We start from the raw sequence: 19,215 nt of genomic DNA, 5'->3' as shown, positions 1-19,215 counted from the left end.
ACAGCTCTCAAAACAGTGAAAACCAGAGCAGGAGGCATTTCCAGTGTGATTCAGTCACAGCCCAGAGTTACCAAAGCCATTCCTATAGACAGCAATGTGTAAAGAAATGGTAAAGGATGCTGAAGAAAACACAGAGATGAGGCATTAAGCCCAAGGGCTGGCTGGGGGCAGAGCAACGCAGCTCATAGTTTCCAGGGCAGGTTTCAGCAGCAGCTGAATTACCTGGTTTGTTTAGGTGCTGATATTCAGTAGTGCCTTCAAACTCTGATCCATAGGTATGTCTGTTGTTTTAACAAACCCCCGCATTTCTCACTCCCTCCCTTTCTGTCCCTCACTCACGGATCTGCAGATCTCCACGTACATCTATTTCTGTGCAGACACCCCTTCCCAGGAGGTACATCTACTCCTGAGTTGACTAATGCTACCTGATGTCCCTGTTTGTGGATTGACATAGAAATACAAGTAGAAGGAAAAATATTCATGTCTGTATGATATCACCAGTGTCAAATGCAGCTGTTGAGTGACTCATTTGTAAGTGACAGCAATGCTATTTCTTAGCAGGAGCACCTATTTTCCTTCAGTTTCACATACTTATTCACAATCCTGAGTTAATCAGCAACTTTTCCCCCCCCCTCACATATTATTACTGCTCACAGAGTTAAATACAACCAAGCATCCCTGATGGCAGGCAAGCAAGCAGAGCTGCCATGTTCAGATGGACGACTGAATCACTTCTGCTATGGAGAGCTGCCCCTTGACAGCAGATAAAGGGGCTGGTGCCAGTAGCAAGCATCCTGCTTGCTGGAAGCTGTGTCCCATTTCCCAGAAGCACTCAGTGCTGGTGCTAAGCCACTCCTGCTGAGCATCTCAGCTCTCCAGATGATGGAAGAAATTGCTTACATCTTTTGCATCTTTGTCTTTCCCATGAACTCTGCACAAATGGAAAACCTCTGGGATGCATCACTTCTAGAAAAGGAAACGCACTGCAGGCTGTGAAGATCATTTGCCCTCCACTCCTTATGGTGCTCCTCCTGAGAGGCTGCAGAGTGAACACAAGGATGCTTGTGTTCCCATCCCAAAGCCTGCTTTGTTTCCTTGCTATGCACACCTCTACAGAAGGCAACAATGGAGTAAAAACAGAAAAGATGAGCACCTTGAGGTATCCTTCTTCTGAGCTTCCCATCCACACTGTGGGGTGACACTGGATCAACCCAAATAGGACCCCAGCCCCAGAGATGCTGCCCGGCAGCCAGGCACTGCACTGAACCAGCCCTTCCCTCATGGGACAGCCCCAGCAGTGCCAACTGCTCCTCTTTTTTCCATCCTTCACATCTATGGTACTTCCCCTTTTCTTCTCCACTACGCTTTCATTTAGTTTGTGATAAGCTGAGCTCATCAGGCCAAGGCTCCCACCAACCAAAGGGATCTGCAGCACTGCCCCTGTTTATAAGAGCTGCCCAGACCAACCCAGCCAGGCTGTGCTGAGCACCAGGTCAGCAGCTCTGTGCCTGCTGGGTAACTGACAGCTAACGAGGGGTACCTGTGGGCAATCAGCCACTGTGCTGACAGCTGCTAAGCCAGGATGCAGCCTGAGGGTGGTTGGACACAATGAGATCTCTGCAGTGAGTCAGCAGACTGCACAGCTTCACACCCGTGGCTTTGTCCCCACCAGTGGTCTGAATGGTGGGAGCAGTGTTTGTGAGCATGGCTGAACCCAAACAGCACAACTTCCTTTCCCTGTACCTCCTCTTACTTTACCTTGGAGGCAGACAAGCTAGAAGCAAACTTCCCATCCAATACAAAAGCATTTCCCAGGAACCAGCAAGGCTATCTGGCCTTACCTAGCATGCAAGCAGGAGCTTCAATATCATCCAATGAAGAAATAATGCACTGTGTGCAACCATTTCATTTTGCTGACAACATAAGCAGTAAGTAATGGTAGAAGGACCAGTGAGCGCCCCATAATCACTATGAGGATCTGCTGCTAAGGCCCAAACACTCACTACTTGCTGCCTCGGGACCAGTTTGAAGACCAGATATCACGGCATGCTGGCACTGCAGTCCTCCACGGGGACAAAGGCTGGGACTGAAAATTACTGCCTGCCTCAACACACAGACGTGGCACTGCCAGGGATGCCTGGAGAGTTTGTTCCCTATATATAAGAAAATCTGAAGCTTTGCCTTTAAGGCGAGAAAAAAATCTGTGCTTTGGGTGGTTCCATTCCCTTTCCAGTGTGCCTTCACATTTCTCAAGAGCTCCCTTTGCTGATATTTGTTTTCAGATGGAGTAAGGAAATATTGCACATGAGAACGAGCCCTGAATCTATAAAAAGCCAACATTATGGAAGCAGCTGTGCCAGATTTAGAAGGAATGTAGAGAAGACATCTTATGAGCCATAAGAATAAAGAACTGGGTCAGTTCGGTGCTCCACTTTATGTGAGCTCACACATAAAAACATGTAAGCCATTAAGAGTGAGGTTTTATTTCTTATGACAGAACTGGACGAGAGGTTCCCTCTAACTGTAAAATACCTCACTTGTGTTAGTGTTGCACGAGTACCAGGATCAGTAGTGCTCTGTAATGCTATTAGTTCTTGTGACACATAAATGATGTAAATTACCACCTTCAAGTAAGAGAAAATAAAATGGAATGTACCACGTTCCATTACTTTCTCCATCTCAAGAACTCGGCCCCTTTTGTCTCTCGACCATCTGTGTCTGCCATCCTCCCTGGGCCTGTGGTCTGAGTGACACGTACAGACCAACCCTCTATAATAAAGGAAATATCACATTCACAGTTCCCACATAATCTTCAATCTGCTTCTGATGGAGTTACCCTGTGATCTGATTGCATAAAGCTCACTTTGCCCTGACTGAGTGCCATGAAGCCCATTTAGAAAGTGCTATTCTGACGTGGTGCCATAAACTTCCAGAAGCACACAAAAGAAGAAGAAGAAAAAAAGATTATTTTCCACATTAGCATCTCACAAAGCCCTTCTAAAGGGAAAAATAACAGTTATGAAATAATCACACTGTCATAAAGCTGTTTGGTGATGTTCAAACGGAGGTGATTTTAAATGTTCTGTACGTGGTACTGAAGATGCAGCATCCATGACTTGAACTGTGGGTCAGTGCTGGGGTGCTGCTGCCATGTATTGCAGTAAATGTTGCTGCTGCTATAAATGGGGTGGGAAGTCCTACCTGTGAATTAAACACTCTGACATTGGTATCTCTGCTATCTATCATGATATCTGAGAAGTCCTGGCTTGAGAGCAGCCCTGAGGAGAAGGATTTGGGAGTGTCGCTTGATTAAAGATGCAACATGAGGCAGCAATGTGCTCTCACAGCCCAGAAGGCCAATGGTGTCCTGGGCTGCACCAAGAGAAGTGTGATCAGCAGGGCGAGGGAGGGGATTCTGCCCCTCTGCTCTGCTCTCCTGAGACCTCACCTGTAGTACTGCGTCCAGTTCTGGGCCCACAACACCAGAAGGACACGGAGCTGTTGAAGCGGGTCCAGAGGAGGACCATGAAGATGAACAGAGAGCTGGAGCACCTCTTTACAAGGACAGGCTGAGGGGGCTGGAGCTCTTCAGCATGGAGAAGAGAAGCTGCGGGGAGACCTTCTAGTGGCCTTCCAGTACCTGGAGGGGCCCACAGGAAAGCTGGGGAGGGACTTCTTATAAGGGCAGGTAGTGACAGGACAAGGGGAAGTGGCTTTAAACTGAAAGAGGGTAGATTTAGACTGGATATCAGGAAGAAATTCTTTACTGTGGTGTTGGTGAGACACTGGAACAGGTTGCCCAGCGAGGCTGTGGATGCCCCTCCCTGGAAGCACTCCAGGCCAGGCTGGATGGGGCTGTGAGCAGCCTGGTCTAGAGGGAGGTGTCCCTGCATACAGCAGGGGGCTGGAACTATGTGATCTTTAGGGTCCCTTCCAACCCAAACCAGTCTATGATTCTATGAAATATGTGCTTGCTGCTCAGGGTTAGGTAGAGACTGATGTATGACCTTAAATACCAGTATTGCTATAAACAGCAAAAAAACACTAATATGCATTAAGGAGAGGTATAAGTAATTGTATATGTAAGTATAGTATGCAAGTTATAAGGATAACGTTAAGACGAGTGAAATACAGAATCTCTGCCCTCCCTGTGTCTGCCACCCTCTCTTCTCCCAGGAGATTTGGTGCCCTGTGCTGAGGGTGCTCCCTGTGAGCACAGACCTCTGGCACACGTTGCACAGCCCTGGGCCCAGAATCCTTTAGGTGAAGCACTTTTGTATGTTTACGTCTACATTCTGTATGCAGCCTGCACTGGATTTTCAAACACCCTGTTAATAAGGGAGCTAACATCAGCTCTAGCTGCAATAATAAATTAAATGCACAGATTCTCTACCTAGAAACGTCCTACCCAAACATCCAATGCACTTCAGGATCCCCTTCACATTAGGATTATATGAGAGCTTTCCATGCTGCCTGCCATGAACTGGTGAGATGCTGTTGCTCACTGCCCGACCCAGCCCTCATTAGAGACGTTCCAGTACAACACCAGATGTCATCCCACAGATGGATGTGTCCCTCTTCTGAGGCACAGCTCGAGCTGTTCTCCTTCAGAAGTTACCAGCTGACGGTGGCTGATGCTGCCTGCAGGCTGCCTGGGGCAGGCAGGGCAATGCGTGCTGCATGCTGAGGTGACAGAGTTGGTACTGAGGTCTTGAACTTCACGCTACCCATGTTTTGATGGGACTTCAATCTTGAGTTCTCCTGCGTGTGAGAATGAGCTGCTGGTTGGAGGATAGCTTCTGATTTACTTTTATCCAGAGGGAATCCAGACTGTGGATACTGAGGCAATGCAAACCAAAGCACAAGGGGTATCAACAAGAGATTTGCTCTAAGAGCACTATCTTCTCCCCAGCTGGACACAGCCTTATCTCAGAACATGGCTAGAGTTCAGTTTGTATGGAGGCAACTGGAAAAGTAACCCGATATGAATGAATCAAAGAGCAGTTTTAATGTAAAAGGAATTAGAGTGCAAAATATAGCAATAAATAAATGAATAAATAAATAAGTAGAGCCATGGGAATTTTAGTGTCAGGGCTCTACTAACAGCTAGTGCAAATCTGTGCATCTTCAGACACTTGTTCTCCCCCTGGCACATCCTGAGTCTCCTGGAGCCAATAAGATTTCTGACACTGACTTGGTGGCATCAGAATCAGGCCCTTTGCATGCGATGTCTTTTTAATTGAGTGCCACTAATACAGGATTTGTTTCAGATTTACATCCCAGTAAAATACAGCATGTGCCACCTGGGTTTGGTTAATGCTGCCCTTTACTGGCAGTACGTGCCAGGGGACACATCACTCTGCAGCTCAGGGATGTGCACGACAAAACCGAGCAGTCCTCGAAAGAGAATCACAGGATCAGAACACCCCGAGTCGGGTCATCGAGTTCAGCTCCCAGAAAAGCATTTTTTCTGTTATTGAAAGCCCAGGTTTGAATCAGTTCCATCTGTACCAGAAGTGCTGAAACAGAGGAGCAGGGTTGGCCCAGGCTGATGGCCTGAGCAGCACCTCCTGCTGCAGCCCTGCGCACAGCTGAGCTCTCTGCAATCAGCACCCGGCTTCTTGCAGGCAGGCAGCTTTGGCTGTTGCTGCTGTGCAATCAGCATGTGCAAAGCACAGCATCACCTGTGGGTTCTGGGTAGCATGGGGATGCCCAGGGCTCAGCCTGGCAGCCTGGGGCCAAGGCACGGCTGCACCATGCTTCCACGGAGCTGAGCCCTGGGGCCAACCAAAGGAGGAAGCAGGAGACCAGACACTGTGCTTATGAGCGCAGAAAATGCATGTTCTGTGTCTTAAACTGACTGCTTTTCACTTGAGCATGAAGTAATACAAGGTTCCCAAATGCACTTGACCTTGCCAAGGTCAGATGACCACACGGTAGAGCTGCCTGCAGAGCAGTGCAGCAGGATGCCCACTGGGCTTACAGCAAACCAACACGTGTGCCAGGAGCCGGGCTGTGCCCAGCCTGGGGGTGATGCCGATGGGATGGTGGACCTCCTCCCTCCCCAGGGTCACCTCTGCCAACAGTCCCTGACCACGTGCTCCTGGAATAAGGAGCAGCGAGCTGCTGTGGAGCTGAAGGAGTGAAGGGGTTTTATTAAAGGAATGATAAGGGCATCATTCTCCTTTAGAGTATTTTCTACCGAACTATATCGCATTCCTGAGATCTTTGGGATTCAGGTCTATCTGACTTCAGAGGACCTGCCTGACAGAGACAAAGAAAAACAGGGGATTACCTTTCCAGGTCAGGACCCTACAGAATTTGTGTGGCGTTCTACCACTGATAACAGCCAGCACTTAATGCTCCGGGGACAAGTAAGCTCCCCTTTTCCTCAGCATGAAGATCAATGCTATTAGCCTGGTCTGGAGAAATAAAGATAGGATTAAAGGAATGATTTAATTTGGAAGCCTGAAGCACAGCCTAATATTCAGCTGCTTTCCCACCACCTGTGTAGGTGCTGCTGTCTTCTGGCGGAGCCCCACAGCTGAGGCAGTGAGGTGGAGCCCACCTGTGCCCCAATCCTGGGGCCATATCAATCAATCTACATAAGGATTCAGAACCTGCTTTTGCTTTATTGCTCCATTTAAACTGCTGTTACACAAGAAGAGCTGCACCTGATAAGGTAACAGAAGAAATGTTTTAAAAAGAAAGCACTGTAAAAAAGATCATTATTTAAAGGCCTTCACTTATCATAGAATGGCTTAGGTTGGAAGGGACCTTAAAGGTCATTGAGCTCCAACCCAATGCCATGGCCTGGCTGCTCCCTACCAGCTCAGGCTGCCCCATCCAGCCTGGTCTTGGGCACCTTCAGGGATGGGGCATCCACAGCTTCTCTGGGCAGTTCCAGCACCTCAACACCCTCTGAGTAAAGAATTTCTTCCTAACATCCAACCTAAATCTCCCCTCTTTATTTTAAAGCCGTTCTCCCTTGGTCCTATCTCTATTAGACCGCGCAAAAGATGAGATACGTGAGAGATACAGTTGGAAAAACAGTGAATCATAGTCATATTCTTTGGGTAAATGGACTGCAGTTGGAAACTTTGTAAAGATTTGTAAAGTAGGAGGTGTCAACAGCCACTGCTTTCAGGACATGTAAGACGAAATGCTCCATAGGCACCCTAATACATCCCAGAGCAGAGGTCTCCTAACAGCTCTCTCAAAACGAGCTGCCAGCTTTTCCGTCAGGCCCTCAAGGCAGGCGCAGCTTCCCCTGATCCAGGCACTCCTGTACCCCACAGCCATTTAATTTACCTTTGGGCCACATCCCTGCTGCCAAAGGCTCCATTCCTGAGCACGTTTAGCACCAGCTGTGTGCCGATCAGGAGCAGCGGAGGTGAAAGAGGCACTGGGTTAAAACCACAGCAGGCCTGGCAGCAGGGAACCTCCTGCCTGCACACTGCTGTGCTGCAGTGCATGCACTGCTCTGGAGGTGTCACCATCTGAGAAACAGCACGCAAAAGCCACTCCGACTCCAACGCTTATGATCCATAATTTCTGCCTGGTTTAGTAAAGGCAGCACTGAGTTACTTGAGAGGGACAGAAATCGCAGTGGGATAATGAGACGGACACCAGCAGGGGAGCACACAGCTGGCAAAAATGAGTGCTTTTTACACAGCAAATCTGACAGGCAGCCCACAAGGTACGCAGTACAGTTCAGAGAACAGGATGTATCCAAATCAACAGTTTAACGATCCCAGGAGCCGGTTTCCCTCATGACAGCAATCCGTCACAGCCTTCATTACCCTGAAGCACCAACGGCCGGCCCAGAGATGTCCCTGCAGTCCCAGGCCCGGCACTCAGCGGCTCCATCACACAGCACGGGAACGGCCGCGTCTGACGAACACCGCAGCCGGGAGGTGCAGCCCCGGAGCTGAGCGCGGAGCCGCTCTCTGCGGGGGGTTCTCCGATACCCAAACCCACAGCTGCTGCAGAGCAGAGCTGCGTTAACCACAGCAGACGGAAAGTGGTCGGTAAGGGAGGGGAATAAACGGCACCGAGTGGAAAATAGGGCGTTTGAAAATGGATTATACAAGGCCCGTACGTGGCACACGATTCAAACATAGCACGTACACATAAAACCCATCTGGCACACACTTACACGCACAGACACGTATAAGGAACTGACCTTGCAGGCACGCTCCATCATGGTGCACGCTGCCCGTCTGCTATACCTGAGGACACTGCCATTCCTCCGCACTCCGGGTTAAAACCTGTGGGCTGTTCCTAGCGGGCAGATTTAAAGGGATTTTTCACCATAAAACTGCGGAAGGCAAAACCCAATAATCCATCCCCGCTGCGTAAGATTAAATTTTCCATCTGTGTCCTCTTGAACCGCGGAATCAGACGAGAAACCGTTCATCAGTGCGTCCGGGGGAGCATTTGGAGGACAGGGAAGGAAAGGGGGAAAAAAAGCGGCAGCAGCAGCAGCATCACCACGCGCTGAGAGCCGCGCAATGTGCGCGCAGCGGAGCGGGGGCGGCTGCGGGCGGCGCGGGGCGGAGCGGCGCGGGGGGGACTCGGAGCGCGGCGCCGCCCGCAGCCATTGCGGTGCTGCTGCGCATCGCAGCTCCCTGCGCCGGGAATGGCATTTGGAGCTGAATCGCGGAGCTGAAGGCTTGCATCTGGAACGGGATGGGTGCCGGCTGAGAGCCTCTCGCAGCACGGGTCGAGTTGCCGAAAAGATCCGGAGAGCGCGTGGGGCTGGAAGCAGCCGGCAGCACGTGCCGCTGCTGGGGGTGTGCAGGGACCCTCCGCTGAGCTCCGGAGCTAAGTGGGAGTCACAGACGCATATAATACATATCGTTCGAGTTGGAAAGGACTTGTAACGGCCGCCTCGTGCCACCCCCTGCAGTGAGCAGGGACACGCACAGCTCCATCAGCGCTCAGAGCCCATCCCCCAACCTGGGCTGTCTGCAGGGACCAACCTCACCTCTCAGGGCAGCCCATGCAGTGCCTCATCGCCCTCATTGTAACACACGTCTTTATAGCCAGCCTAAACTTCCCTTCCTTTAGTGTGAAACCTTTTCCCTTCTCCACCTGCACAGCCCCAGCTCTCAGCCTGTCCCACAGGAGGTGTTCCATCCCTCTGGTCTTTTGCGCAGGATCACTTCCCTTGCCCTGCTGGCTGCACTGCTTTGGATGCAGCCCAGGATACAGCTGGTTTTAGGGCTGCGAGGGCACACTGCTGGCTCATGTCCATCCAGTACCCCCAGGCCCTTTTCAGCAGGGCTGTGCTCTATCCTTACATCTCCCAGTTTGCACTGGTATTGGGGCTTGCCATGACCCATGTGCAGATCTTGCACTTGGACTTGCTGCACCCCATGAACTTCATCCACTGCTTGAGCCTGCCTAGGTCTCTCTGTTGGCATCCCATCTCTTGGGTTTGTTGGCCATACCACACAGCTTGGTGTCACCCACAAACTGCTGATGGTGCACTCAGTCCCACTTATATCCCAATATTAAAGATCACTGGTCCCAGTAGTAATCCCTGAGGGGCACTACTCATCACTGATCTCCATCTGGCCCTGAGCCACTGACCACCACTGTCTGGGTATGATCTTGTAACCAGTTCCTCATATATCAAACAGACCACCCATCAAATCCATCTCTCTCCAATTTGGAGAGAAGGATGTTATGGGGGACCATGTCAAAGGCCTCGCTGAACTCCAGATAGATGACATCGGTGGCTTTTTCCTTGTCCACTGATGCAGTGACGTGATTGCAGAATGTCATAGGTTTGTCAGGAAGGATTTGCCTCAGACAAAACCGAGATGGGGAGGTTTAGGTTGGGTATGAGGAAGAAGTTTTTCACCCAGAGGGTGGTGACGCACTGAACAGGTTGCCCAAGGAGGCTGTGGATGCCCCATCCCTGCAGGCATTCAAGGCCAGGCTGGATGTGGCTCTGGGCAGCCTGGTCTGCTGGTTGGCGACCCTGCACATAGCAGGGAGTTGGAACTGGGTGAGCATTGTGGTCCTTTGCAACCCAGGCCATTCTATGGTTCTATGATTTACTACATGAATGATACCTAACCCACCAGCTTAAGATATTTCTTTCAGATTGCAATTGAATTTAATGTTAAATCAAAGCTCTCCTCCGCCCTGCTTAGTCTGCCGGCGTAGCATAGTGAATCAGAAAGGCGCAGAGGTTAAATGTAGCTTCTGGTTGGGAAGCAGCTTTGCAACATTTTACCATCTCTGCTCACTTTGTTTCGGAATGAAGTTGCTGTGCTTCCCCACGAGGCGCAGAGGGCGCCCATCTCCGCCTGAATCCGGGCGGAGCAGCGCGCTGGGAGGGAGCCGAGCTCTGCAGGAGGAGAACGGCCCTCAGTCCGTGCCGTCTCACTGCTATAACCCCCTAACCTAACGCAGGTGGCGGCAGGAAGGGCGCTGCTCCAACCGCTCACCCCTCGCCCCGTTGGTGAGTCAGCCCAGCTGAGGATTCATAGGCGAACCGAACGCGTGGGCTGCCAGCTGGGCGCTGCCACCAGGATGGAAGACCTCGGGATGGGAACACACGGCTGTGCCTCGTGGTCGCCCAGTGACGAAGCACGGCCTGCCAAGGGGGCGCTGGGGGCTGTTCTCTGCAGGGGGGAGCAGAGGGGCGCCGGGTCCGGCTGAGCCCCGTGGCTGCCCAAAGGAGGGGAGGAGGTCAGCCTGGGGCTGCTCCCACCGGGAGGCGTTCACAGCCGCGGTGAGAACTGCGGAGTTATTGCCGGCTCCAGAGCAGAGCGAAGCACTACGGAGGGCGTCCCGTGGTTGGCAACCTCCGTCCTGCGGATTCCTTGTGGCTGCGGGTGTGATTGCAGCACGGAGATCACAGCTCCTCCTCCCCGGCTCTGCGCTCGGGGCCGCCCGCGTTTCTCGCCCCATAGAGGAGCAGAGCGTCGCTGGCGGGCAGCGGGCAGCTGCGGGCAGCCACCGTGCCCGTGTGCGACCATCAGACACGCAGACCTGGCCGACGCGACCTGGAGCAATGGCTCAGTTGCTTTCCTGTTCGGAGTGCCCGTGCCGTGCGCTCGGATGGTGCCACAGCTCAGTCACTGCTCACCAATTAATTAATTGCCACCTTAAGGCTCGGCGCCGTTGCTCCGGGAGCCGCCGGGGCCCGGTTCCGATACCAGCCCCCGCGCTTCTGCGATCAGAAACGGCTCCGTTAGGGACGCCAGCCCGGCTGCCTGCCCCGCACAGCGCTGCGAGGACTCACGGAGCGTTCCGCTCTGCAGCTCTGCGGAGCCGCTCACGGCGCAGCGAAGCTCGGGCAGCGCAGCGCCCACCCGCGGCCGACGCGGCGCCGTCCGGGGGGCGAAGCGGGCGGGGAAACGGCGCGTCCCCCCCCGCCGACATGGCGGCGCTCCGCTCCCCCCGCGGCCGCGCGCAGAGGGCGGGAGCGCGGCGGCGCCCAATGGGAGCGGGGCGGCCGTGACGGCAGAGCGGAGCCGCGCCGAGTCCCGGCACTGCGCGTCCCGACGGCCGCAGCTCCGCGGCGCCATGTCGCGGCTCAGCCCGCAGGAGGAGAACCTGCAGGGTAAGGGCCGCGGGGCGGGGCGGGGAGCCGAGGGCGGTGGGGGCCGCGCGATGTTTCGCTCAATCTCTGCCTTTGCTTCCCCCCATCCGTGCGCCTTCGCTGCCGCGCTCCTCCTTCGCTCCCTCGAGCTGCGCCTCCGGCACCGCGTCTCTGCTTCTGCTTTGCGCCCTTCTGCTCCGCTCACCAAAACTCGGCAGGTTTTGCCACGCGCGTTTGTCCTTATTGCGTATCCCAGAACTGCGCCGGGATGGGCAGAGCGCGTCTATCTGCTTACGCTGTTGTTTGCACGTGTAAACATGTATAGGCAGATTCCCCTGACAGTCGTATAACTCCGTTTTATCTGTCCTGATCTGTAAGCGACAGAAGAGCTCCGGGTCCTCCTGTGCGTTGGTTACCATTAGCCCAAAGCTGCAACTCCGAGCACTTCACAACAACGGAGCCGCATGTGACCTCCTGCATTGAATACACCGCAGGCAGCCCGCACGTGATGGGGGCATTGCTGCACGTCCTCTGTTGCTCAACAGGAACGCCTGCAAGCCGTACTGAAATAAGGCCACAGACCGCAGCTATGGGAGGCTGCAGTCTGAAATGCTTTCAGTAATCAGTAAACAAACTGGCACAGGAAGTCTTAGAGGTTGTTGTTGTGTTGGGTTCTTTTCTGGACGTTGCCTGTGTTGAGCAATACAAACGATGTGCAGCTCTGAGCTAAAAGAAAAGCCTTCATTTGCAGAAGGAGACACAATGTACTGCCTGGCTTCTGCTCGGCTCCCTGGGACTGCAGCTCGCACAGAACACCCCCATGCTTTGGCACTGCGTGGTGCTCACTGAGTTACAGATGCTGGCACTTCAGCGTGTCCTCCCGTCGTGTCATGCTGGGGAGGATCAGCAGTCTCATGTTCTGCATGCCTTTATGCAGAGCAGCCGGCCTTATTCTGGTTGTGTTTTCCATTGTGCACAACAGGTTCCTGGGTTGAACTTCACTTCAGCAGCAATGGGAATGGCAATGGAAACAGCGTGGCAGCGACCAGCCAAGAGCAAGTACCAGCTTCTATCTCCATTCACAATGGTGACATGGAGAAAATACTCCTTGATGCTCAGCATGAGTCTGGAAGAAGCAGCTCCAGAGAAAGCTCTCATTGTGACAGGTAAACAAAATGCTTTACTGTAATGGTTACTATGGGGAATGGTCTTAAACTGAGACAGGGGAGGTTTAGGTTAGATATTAGGAGGAAGTTTTTCCCCCAGAGGGTGGTGACGCACTGAACAGGTTGCCCAAGGAGGCTGTGGATGCCCCATCCCTGCAGGCATTCAAGGCCAGGCTGGATGTGGCTCTGGGCAGCCTGGGCTGCTGGTTGGCGACCCTGCACATGGCAGGGGGTTGGAACTGGATGAGCACTGTGGTCCTTTGCAACTGAGGCCATTCTAGGATTCTGTGATTCCATGAAGTAAAGCAAAGCTCGCTGTTGCACAAAGCCATTTTTATGCACAGCATTCCTGCTTGTGCACAGGCAGCACTCCTGTTCTGGTAAAGGTACCACAGAGCAGTGTGTGGCTGTCATTCTAAAGCAGAAATGTCAGAGAAAGGCGATAACAAGCAGTGTGTGTTTTGTAATGGGCTAAAACAGTCAAGACTGCTGATGCAACTGCTAAAACGAGTCGCTTTATATCCAGTTTACAAAACATACAGATTTCTAGGTATATAATAATAAAATAATAATAATACATCAGAGACTCGTGGTCAGTTTGATCAATTCACACATTTGATTTGGATGGACTGCACTGTTTGCAGCCTGAAGTCTATTTAGCAAAAGGAACTGAGGGACTTAAAACAGACAGCAGGATGCAGGACCTCCCTGTCTCACCTGCCTTGTTTGAATTGAACCCCAAACCCATCACCTGCTGCCCAATGTTATTTAGTGAGCAATGGGAGCCCAGCAGCCCAGCCTCACTGCCGTACCTTTGCACTGCTCAAAGTCATCTTGGCACGGCACTGTTTGGCCACCTTGGGTGAGGTGGCTGCACTGTATCACCCGGTGACAGACGGATCTCTTTGGTTATGATCAGGGTGCTGCAGCTCTTCAGGACAGCTGTGCATACAAGCTTTGTTCGTTAGCTTTTTAGCCCTCCCAAAACTGAGGTCGTAAAGGATTTACTGAGCTCCTTCTCACTTGTTCTTCTCTTTGTTCAAGCCCTCCTCGTTCCCAGACACCTCTGGACAGTCACAGAGCTCTGGAAATAGAGAGCCATAGCAGTGGAGAAAAAAATAGCTTTCAGGTAAAAGTCTCATTTTGCTTTGGAGAACAAATCTGTTCCTGTCACTGTTTGACACCCAGCAGTAGGAAACCAGCAGCTTCACCTTCTGTGTAGGGACTTCAGCAAATTACTATTAGGATCATCCTAGTAGAATCACTCAGAATAGCAGAATCTCTCAGCCTCCTCTTGTCCAGAACTGACAGCCCAGGTTTTATCAGTGTAGCTTTAATCAGTCCTCAAAATGGCATAAAACATGCTTGGTCCCATAGCCCCTCCCTCTATCCCAAACTCACCATCTCTACCACTCCTTCAGGAATCTGTCTGAAAGAACTGCCCACCTTAGGTTAATTAAATACATTACTGTGAATTAATTGTTCTTATGTTATGTTTCCAGACAACCGTTCCTATGTTTGAAGATGGTTGTTTAGACTTTGAGATCAAATAATCTCAAGAAAGCCATCAGAAATGGTTGCCTGGACAATCTTATTTCATTGTTCAGTGTTGTGCAGCTGTTTAACTTCTATAATCAGATACTGCTCTTATTGCATGAGCTCTGCTTCGTTCACTGTGTACGTAAGCAGCAGGAAATTGACTGCTGGTTTGTTTGTTGTTTTCTGCTGCACAGATATGTGCACACAGACCTGGGCTCACCCATCCTATTGCCAACACTGTCCCAAAGTAGCTTTTCTAAACTAAATTGGTTTCACTTGATGTGTGTTAGCTGGATTAAGGTTCTGCAGGTGGGTGTAACATCCAGCCAGATTTGAACACAGGCAGACCTGAGAAGTACATTCTGCCAAGTGTCTTTATGTTTGTGAACGTGGGATACTTTCCCATCCCACATTGGGATGAAATACAGGGCGCCTGGCATTTTGTTTCCAGGGAAGTCTTTACTTACACAGATAAGAATGTGAGATATGGCCCTTTGTCACTCATGTCCTGCTCTGAGGCCATCCCCTCTCTGCCCACATTTATCCAGGGTCCGAATGCTTGGGGTGATAGGGCAGGTATGCAGCAGGGACAGATGGGAGAAGCGAGCTGCAGGTGCAGCCTCGTGTGCGGCCTTGGGTGCAGAACAGATCTGCTTTAGAGGGCTGATTCCTACCTCTGACAGCCACGCGTTCTGTCTGATCATGGCTCTCTGTTCCAGTCCGAAGAGGACTTCCTTGAAAGGAGGAGAGAGGTAGAAAGGCTCCTGAAGAAAAATGCAGACTGGATATGGGATTGGTCCAGCAGGCCGGAGAACATCCCCCCAAAGTGAGTGCCCTCGGAGCTTGTGGAAGAGCTGAGCCAGCTGGTAATGCCACAAGTACAGATGTGTATATGAACGTTCTGACCGCATTTTCTTCCTCAAAATTAGGGAATTCCTTTTCAAACACCCCAGACGCACAGCTACGCTCAGCATGAGGAACACCAGCGTCATGAAGAAAGGGGGGATATTTTCAGCAGAATTTTTGAAGGTTTTCCTCCCATCTCTGCTCCTCTCTCATTTGCTTGCCATTGGACTCGGGTAAGTTCATTTTTTTTTTTAGTGGCTTCTTTTCTTTACCTGTTTTCTCAGGTCTGACTCCCCGTTCCCCCTTTGTCTGTAGATGAGCAATATGCTCTTCACCACGTAGGGATGGCAGTTGATCGCTCAGGGTTTCCTATCTGTTTGCCTGTGGTACTGCTGAATGCACCCAGTTAACTTTTCTGCTTTTCTTACTAGTTGAGAATTCTTCTAAAGAATTAAAGAGCAGTGAAATGAAGAGTTAAGTATGAACTGTACTTATACATACGTGCTTCTCAGTTCCATTGGAGGTATGAGCTTTAATCTCAATAGGAAAAAATGTAGGGCAGCTGTAAAAGCAGAGCAAGGTATGAAATGGTGACTACAGAAACACCGAGTCCATGAATATGACAGTAAAACCAATGGTTTACAAACACCAGATGGAAGAAAAAGTGTAATCAGAATGTTTGACTTCAGGAAGGTCCTGAAGAGCTGCGTTGTTGTTGATGACCCCGTGCTTATCTCTGACTCCTGCATTCCTGAAACTGAGCAGCTTACACAGAGAATTACTCAGAGTTTGGGAAGCATTTGTTACAGAAGGGTATGCACGAGCTTCATAGCAACCAAAGGCCGAGTGCTGCGGTGGGCACTCTGTTACAGCTGGTGCTGCTGCCCTGGCTGTACCTTATATAACTTGTAATCTGATAATGAAAAACACTTTCTTTCACAGGCTGTACGTCCCTCCTGAGCTGAAACCAAATGCTTACTGACCCCATGTTCTTGATCCTCAGGATTTACATTGGGAGGCGCCTCACAACCACAGCTTCGAGCAGTTCTTTCTGAAGGCACCTGACATGGTTTAAAGCAAAGCAAACATTCAGCTGGGAATACAGGAGGTGGCCTGCAGGAACACCTACGCTAGCAATGACTGCGAGATCAGCGTGCACTCATTCTGTAAATGCTGTGTTCCTAGTTCAGTAAGAATGGAAAAAGACACTAAAGCTAATGTCTCATACGTAGTCTGCTGGAGCAATGCACAATGCATCTGAATCATGCTCTAGCATCTGCTGCTTGCTTTGTAGTGAAGTATCTTTGAAAGCTCAAATAAAGTGGTGTTTAAAAACAAAAGCTTAGCTTTAGTTGAGTATCTCGCTGAGTCACAGTTGCAATATTAAAATGCTGTTTCTTCATACATCATAGACCTGGATGTTCATCACTGCTCTGCAATAGTGACGATGAGGGCTTAGCCCAAAACAACGTGTGGCCTTATGTATCATAGACAGCAAGTCAGAGTAAGCTTTCACCTCACTTGAAGCTGTTTCTTTTTAGATTTTGCTCAGCTCTTTCACTTTTGTGTGAGATGTGAAACAGTCACCTGGAAGAAATTGCTCTACTGGTGAAACTTGCATTCATTTTTACTACTTCAGTGTGTGACACACAACAGCCTGACATAGAATTTGCACCTTGGTGCCTGATAGTTTCTTCTGCAAAGGCATTCATTTAACTCCCCAGCTAATTGGAACTCCTTCTGCTGTATCTCACAGGCTGTTGCTTCTCAGTCTTTTTACCTGTAAAATAAATTTGCATCTTCTATTTGCCTCATCTGTGTATAAACAAAGGTCTGCTTGTTTGTTTGTACTAACGGAATGCCTTTTCATTCAGTAATTTTATCTTATTTAATGAGAAAAAAAATGGATGTTTGCCAAATCATGTTTTGTATATTTCAATAAAACAGTTCCTCACAGATTCAGCCTCCTCGTTTCTCTTTCTCTCAAAGTGGTTGAAGTTTTGCCTAAAACAAGGCTGTTTCATACTTAAATTGCATAACTGACAAATCAACTTCTGGTGTAGATAGAAAATAATTTCATTGTTGATTCTTGGATCTGAATATGGGTAAGCTGTCTTTGGAAGTCACTTAATGAACAGAAACTCACTGAGCTTGCAGAGACACGTTCTGTTTTGTGCTACCATCATCATTTAGAAACAAATTAGCTTTCTACTTTTTGTCCTTATTTAGCAGTACTGATTCCTTCCACGCTGAATCCCTCGCAGGGCCAGAACAGCACTGCCCTGTGGGCCCCTATCCAAGCAAGGCACAATTCATTTTCCATGGGCTGATCCTACTGAGGCCACTGGAAATCCTCACTTGCAGGGATTTGATCAGGTACGTGCTGCTGGAGGAGCAGGCTCTGCTTGCTGATTAAGTTCATGTCTATCTGCAATGAAAAAAAAATATTACATTATCAGTTTTGAATATTACTGAATAATAATTCTCATGAAATTGAGCTTTTTAAGAAATATGACTACAACCTGAGCTGAACCTCAGAGTTCCTCCACAACAGTAATAAAAGCAATGATAGCAGAACAATCATCAGAACAACCGCTTCCTCCCCTCTGGAAAAAAGGATAGCTTTAATACTGATGTATCTGAGTTTAAGGTTTTTATAAGAAAACAGAAAGAAAAACCAAAAAACCAAGCCTAAACATGTATCCAGCAATTCCTCACATTCACAAAGTCCTCCTTTAAATGGCAGCAGATGAAGGGAGGCGTTCTGCAGCCCCAGAACACGCTGTGCATTCATGCCTCATTCCACCAAGACTCCTAGAACTTTCCATTTGTAGTAGATAAGTAGAACTTCACTAAATGTGAAGATACACTGTGTTGGAAGTTCCTCGTGCTGCTGTTATGACTACTGATGTTTCAGAAAGGATTCATGGAAGCTGCTAATGACACCTCAGCATTGCAGCAGTGCAACCGTGTGTTCCCTATCTCTGCCCTCAGCCCATGCAGCAAAGTGAGAAAACCCCAAACCCACCCCAGGTGGCATTCGGTGATGCAGAAATAATCTCAGATGTAAGAAAACATTGCTTACCCTGCTCAGTAAGGCCAGGACAGGGAAGTTGCATGGGAGTCTTCGAGTGCTCGCCAGGGAGCTGACAGGTTGCTGTTTGGAGACGTGGCTGTTGGAGGAGGACCTCTGGTAAAAGCAGGGCAGAAACCACTTCTCTGACTCCTGAGCCTAGAAATACAGCTTCCTTGGAACAACAGGACATGGCAAAACCTTTTGTGATAAGACACACACACAACCCTTAGGGCTTTAAAGGTAGGGACAGGAACTTAAAGATATCCCTATTTCAGATAAGCAATAAACTTACCCTACTAAAAAGGGAATAAATACATCTGCTCTTACCTTTTCTTGCTCCTGGAGTTGAATACAACTCCTTACCTCGCTGCTGGCTGAATCAGGGCACGCCTTCCAGCAGAAGGTGCCTCAGGAGCCCATAGGACGTCCCTCAGCTCTGGAGACTCAAGAAACATTGTGGCACATAATACACAAAACAAAAAGGGTCGCTGTGACAGCCGTGCCCTTGGAGGTGTTACAGAGCACAGCATGCACAGAAGGCAGCAGCACTCAGCCATGCGGAGCTCAGGGCACAGCTTTGAACCAAGCTCTGCTCCGGGGGCTCCCACTGCAGCTCCTGCCCCATCTCACAGCTGCCAGTGCTGTTTCTGATAAGCCCTTTTCACCAAGGCCCCAAGTAACCAGGCACCAAGGATTCACTGCATCAAAACAAGCAGTTGTTTAAAACAGGCTTCAAAAATCTGACCCACAATTCACGCACAGCCAATATCTTTTGTTCTGTTTATTCCCCCAAAACCAACTGAGGACAGAAGTTACCTCACTTTCAGGACATATCTGCAAAGCTGTGGATTAGTACATTGCTTAAAGCTGCCCATGTGTGTGCTGGGACCTTTCACACACCAATGTCAAACACTCCACACCCAACGCCGAGGCAGCAGCCTTGTTTTTAAGTAGATGAATCATCAGAAGCTATTTAACTGAAAAAGGTACAAAATAAGACTTCATCGTATCCTTTCTCTTTATAC

The 19,215-nt window shown here is 50.0% G+C and overlaps 2 protein-coding genes across 22 annotated transcripts in view; one reads left to right on the top strand and one right to left on the bottom strand.

The window, feature by feature from the left end:
• Nucleotides 1-8,523, bottom strand: part of JAKMIP3 (Janus kinase and microtubule interacting protein 3) — a 58,344-nt gene extending 49,821 nt beyond the window's left edge. For all 21 annotated transcript variants that reach the window (XM_004942364.4, XM_015289014.3, XM_004942369.4 and 18 more), the window contains exon 1: nt 8,186-8,523. The gene's annotated coding sequence lies outside the window, so the exon portion shown is untranslated. The remainder of the gene's footprint in view (nt 1-8,185) is intronic.
• A 2,960-nt stretch (nt 8,524-11,483) lies between these two features.
• BNIP3 (BCL2 interacting protein 3) lies at nt 11,484-17,072 on the top strand. The gene is made up of 6 exons (XM_421829.8): nt 11,484-11,584; nt 12,546-12,729; nt 13,774-13,858; nt 14,988-15,094; nt 15,198-15,347; nt 16,118-17,072. The coding sequence occupies exons 1-6, from the start codon at nt 11,548-11,550 to the stop codon at nt 16,167-16,169; spliced, it is 615 nt and encodes a 204-aa protein (XP_421829.3). The 5' UTR covers nt 11,484-11,547; the 3' UTR covers nt 16,170-17,072.
• The last annotated feature ends 2,143 nt before the right edge of the window (nt 17,073-19,215 follow it).

The sequence above is a fragment of the Gallus gallus genome, chromosome 6 (genome assembly GCF_016699485.2).
Source record: "Gallus gallus isolate bGalGal1 chromosome 6, bGalGal1.mat.broiler.GRCg7b, whole genome shotgun sequence".
NCBI lineage: Eukaryota > Metazoa > Chordata > Aves > Galliformes > Phasianidae > Gallus > Gallus gallus.
This window is presented reverse-complemented; position numbering and strand designations above follow the sequence as displayed.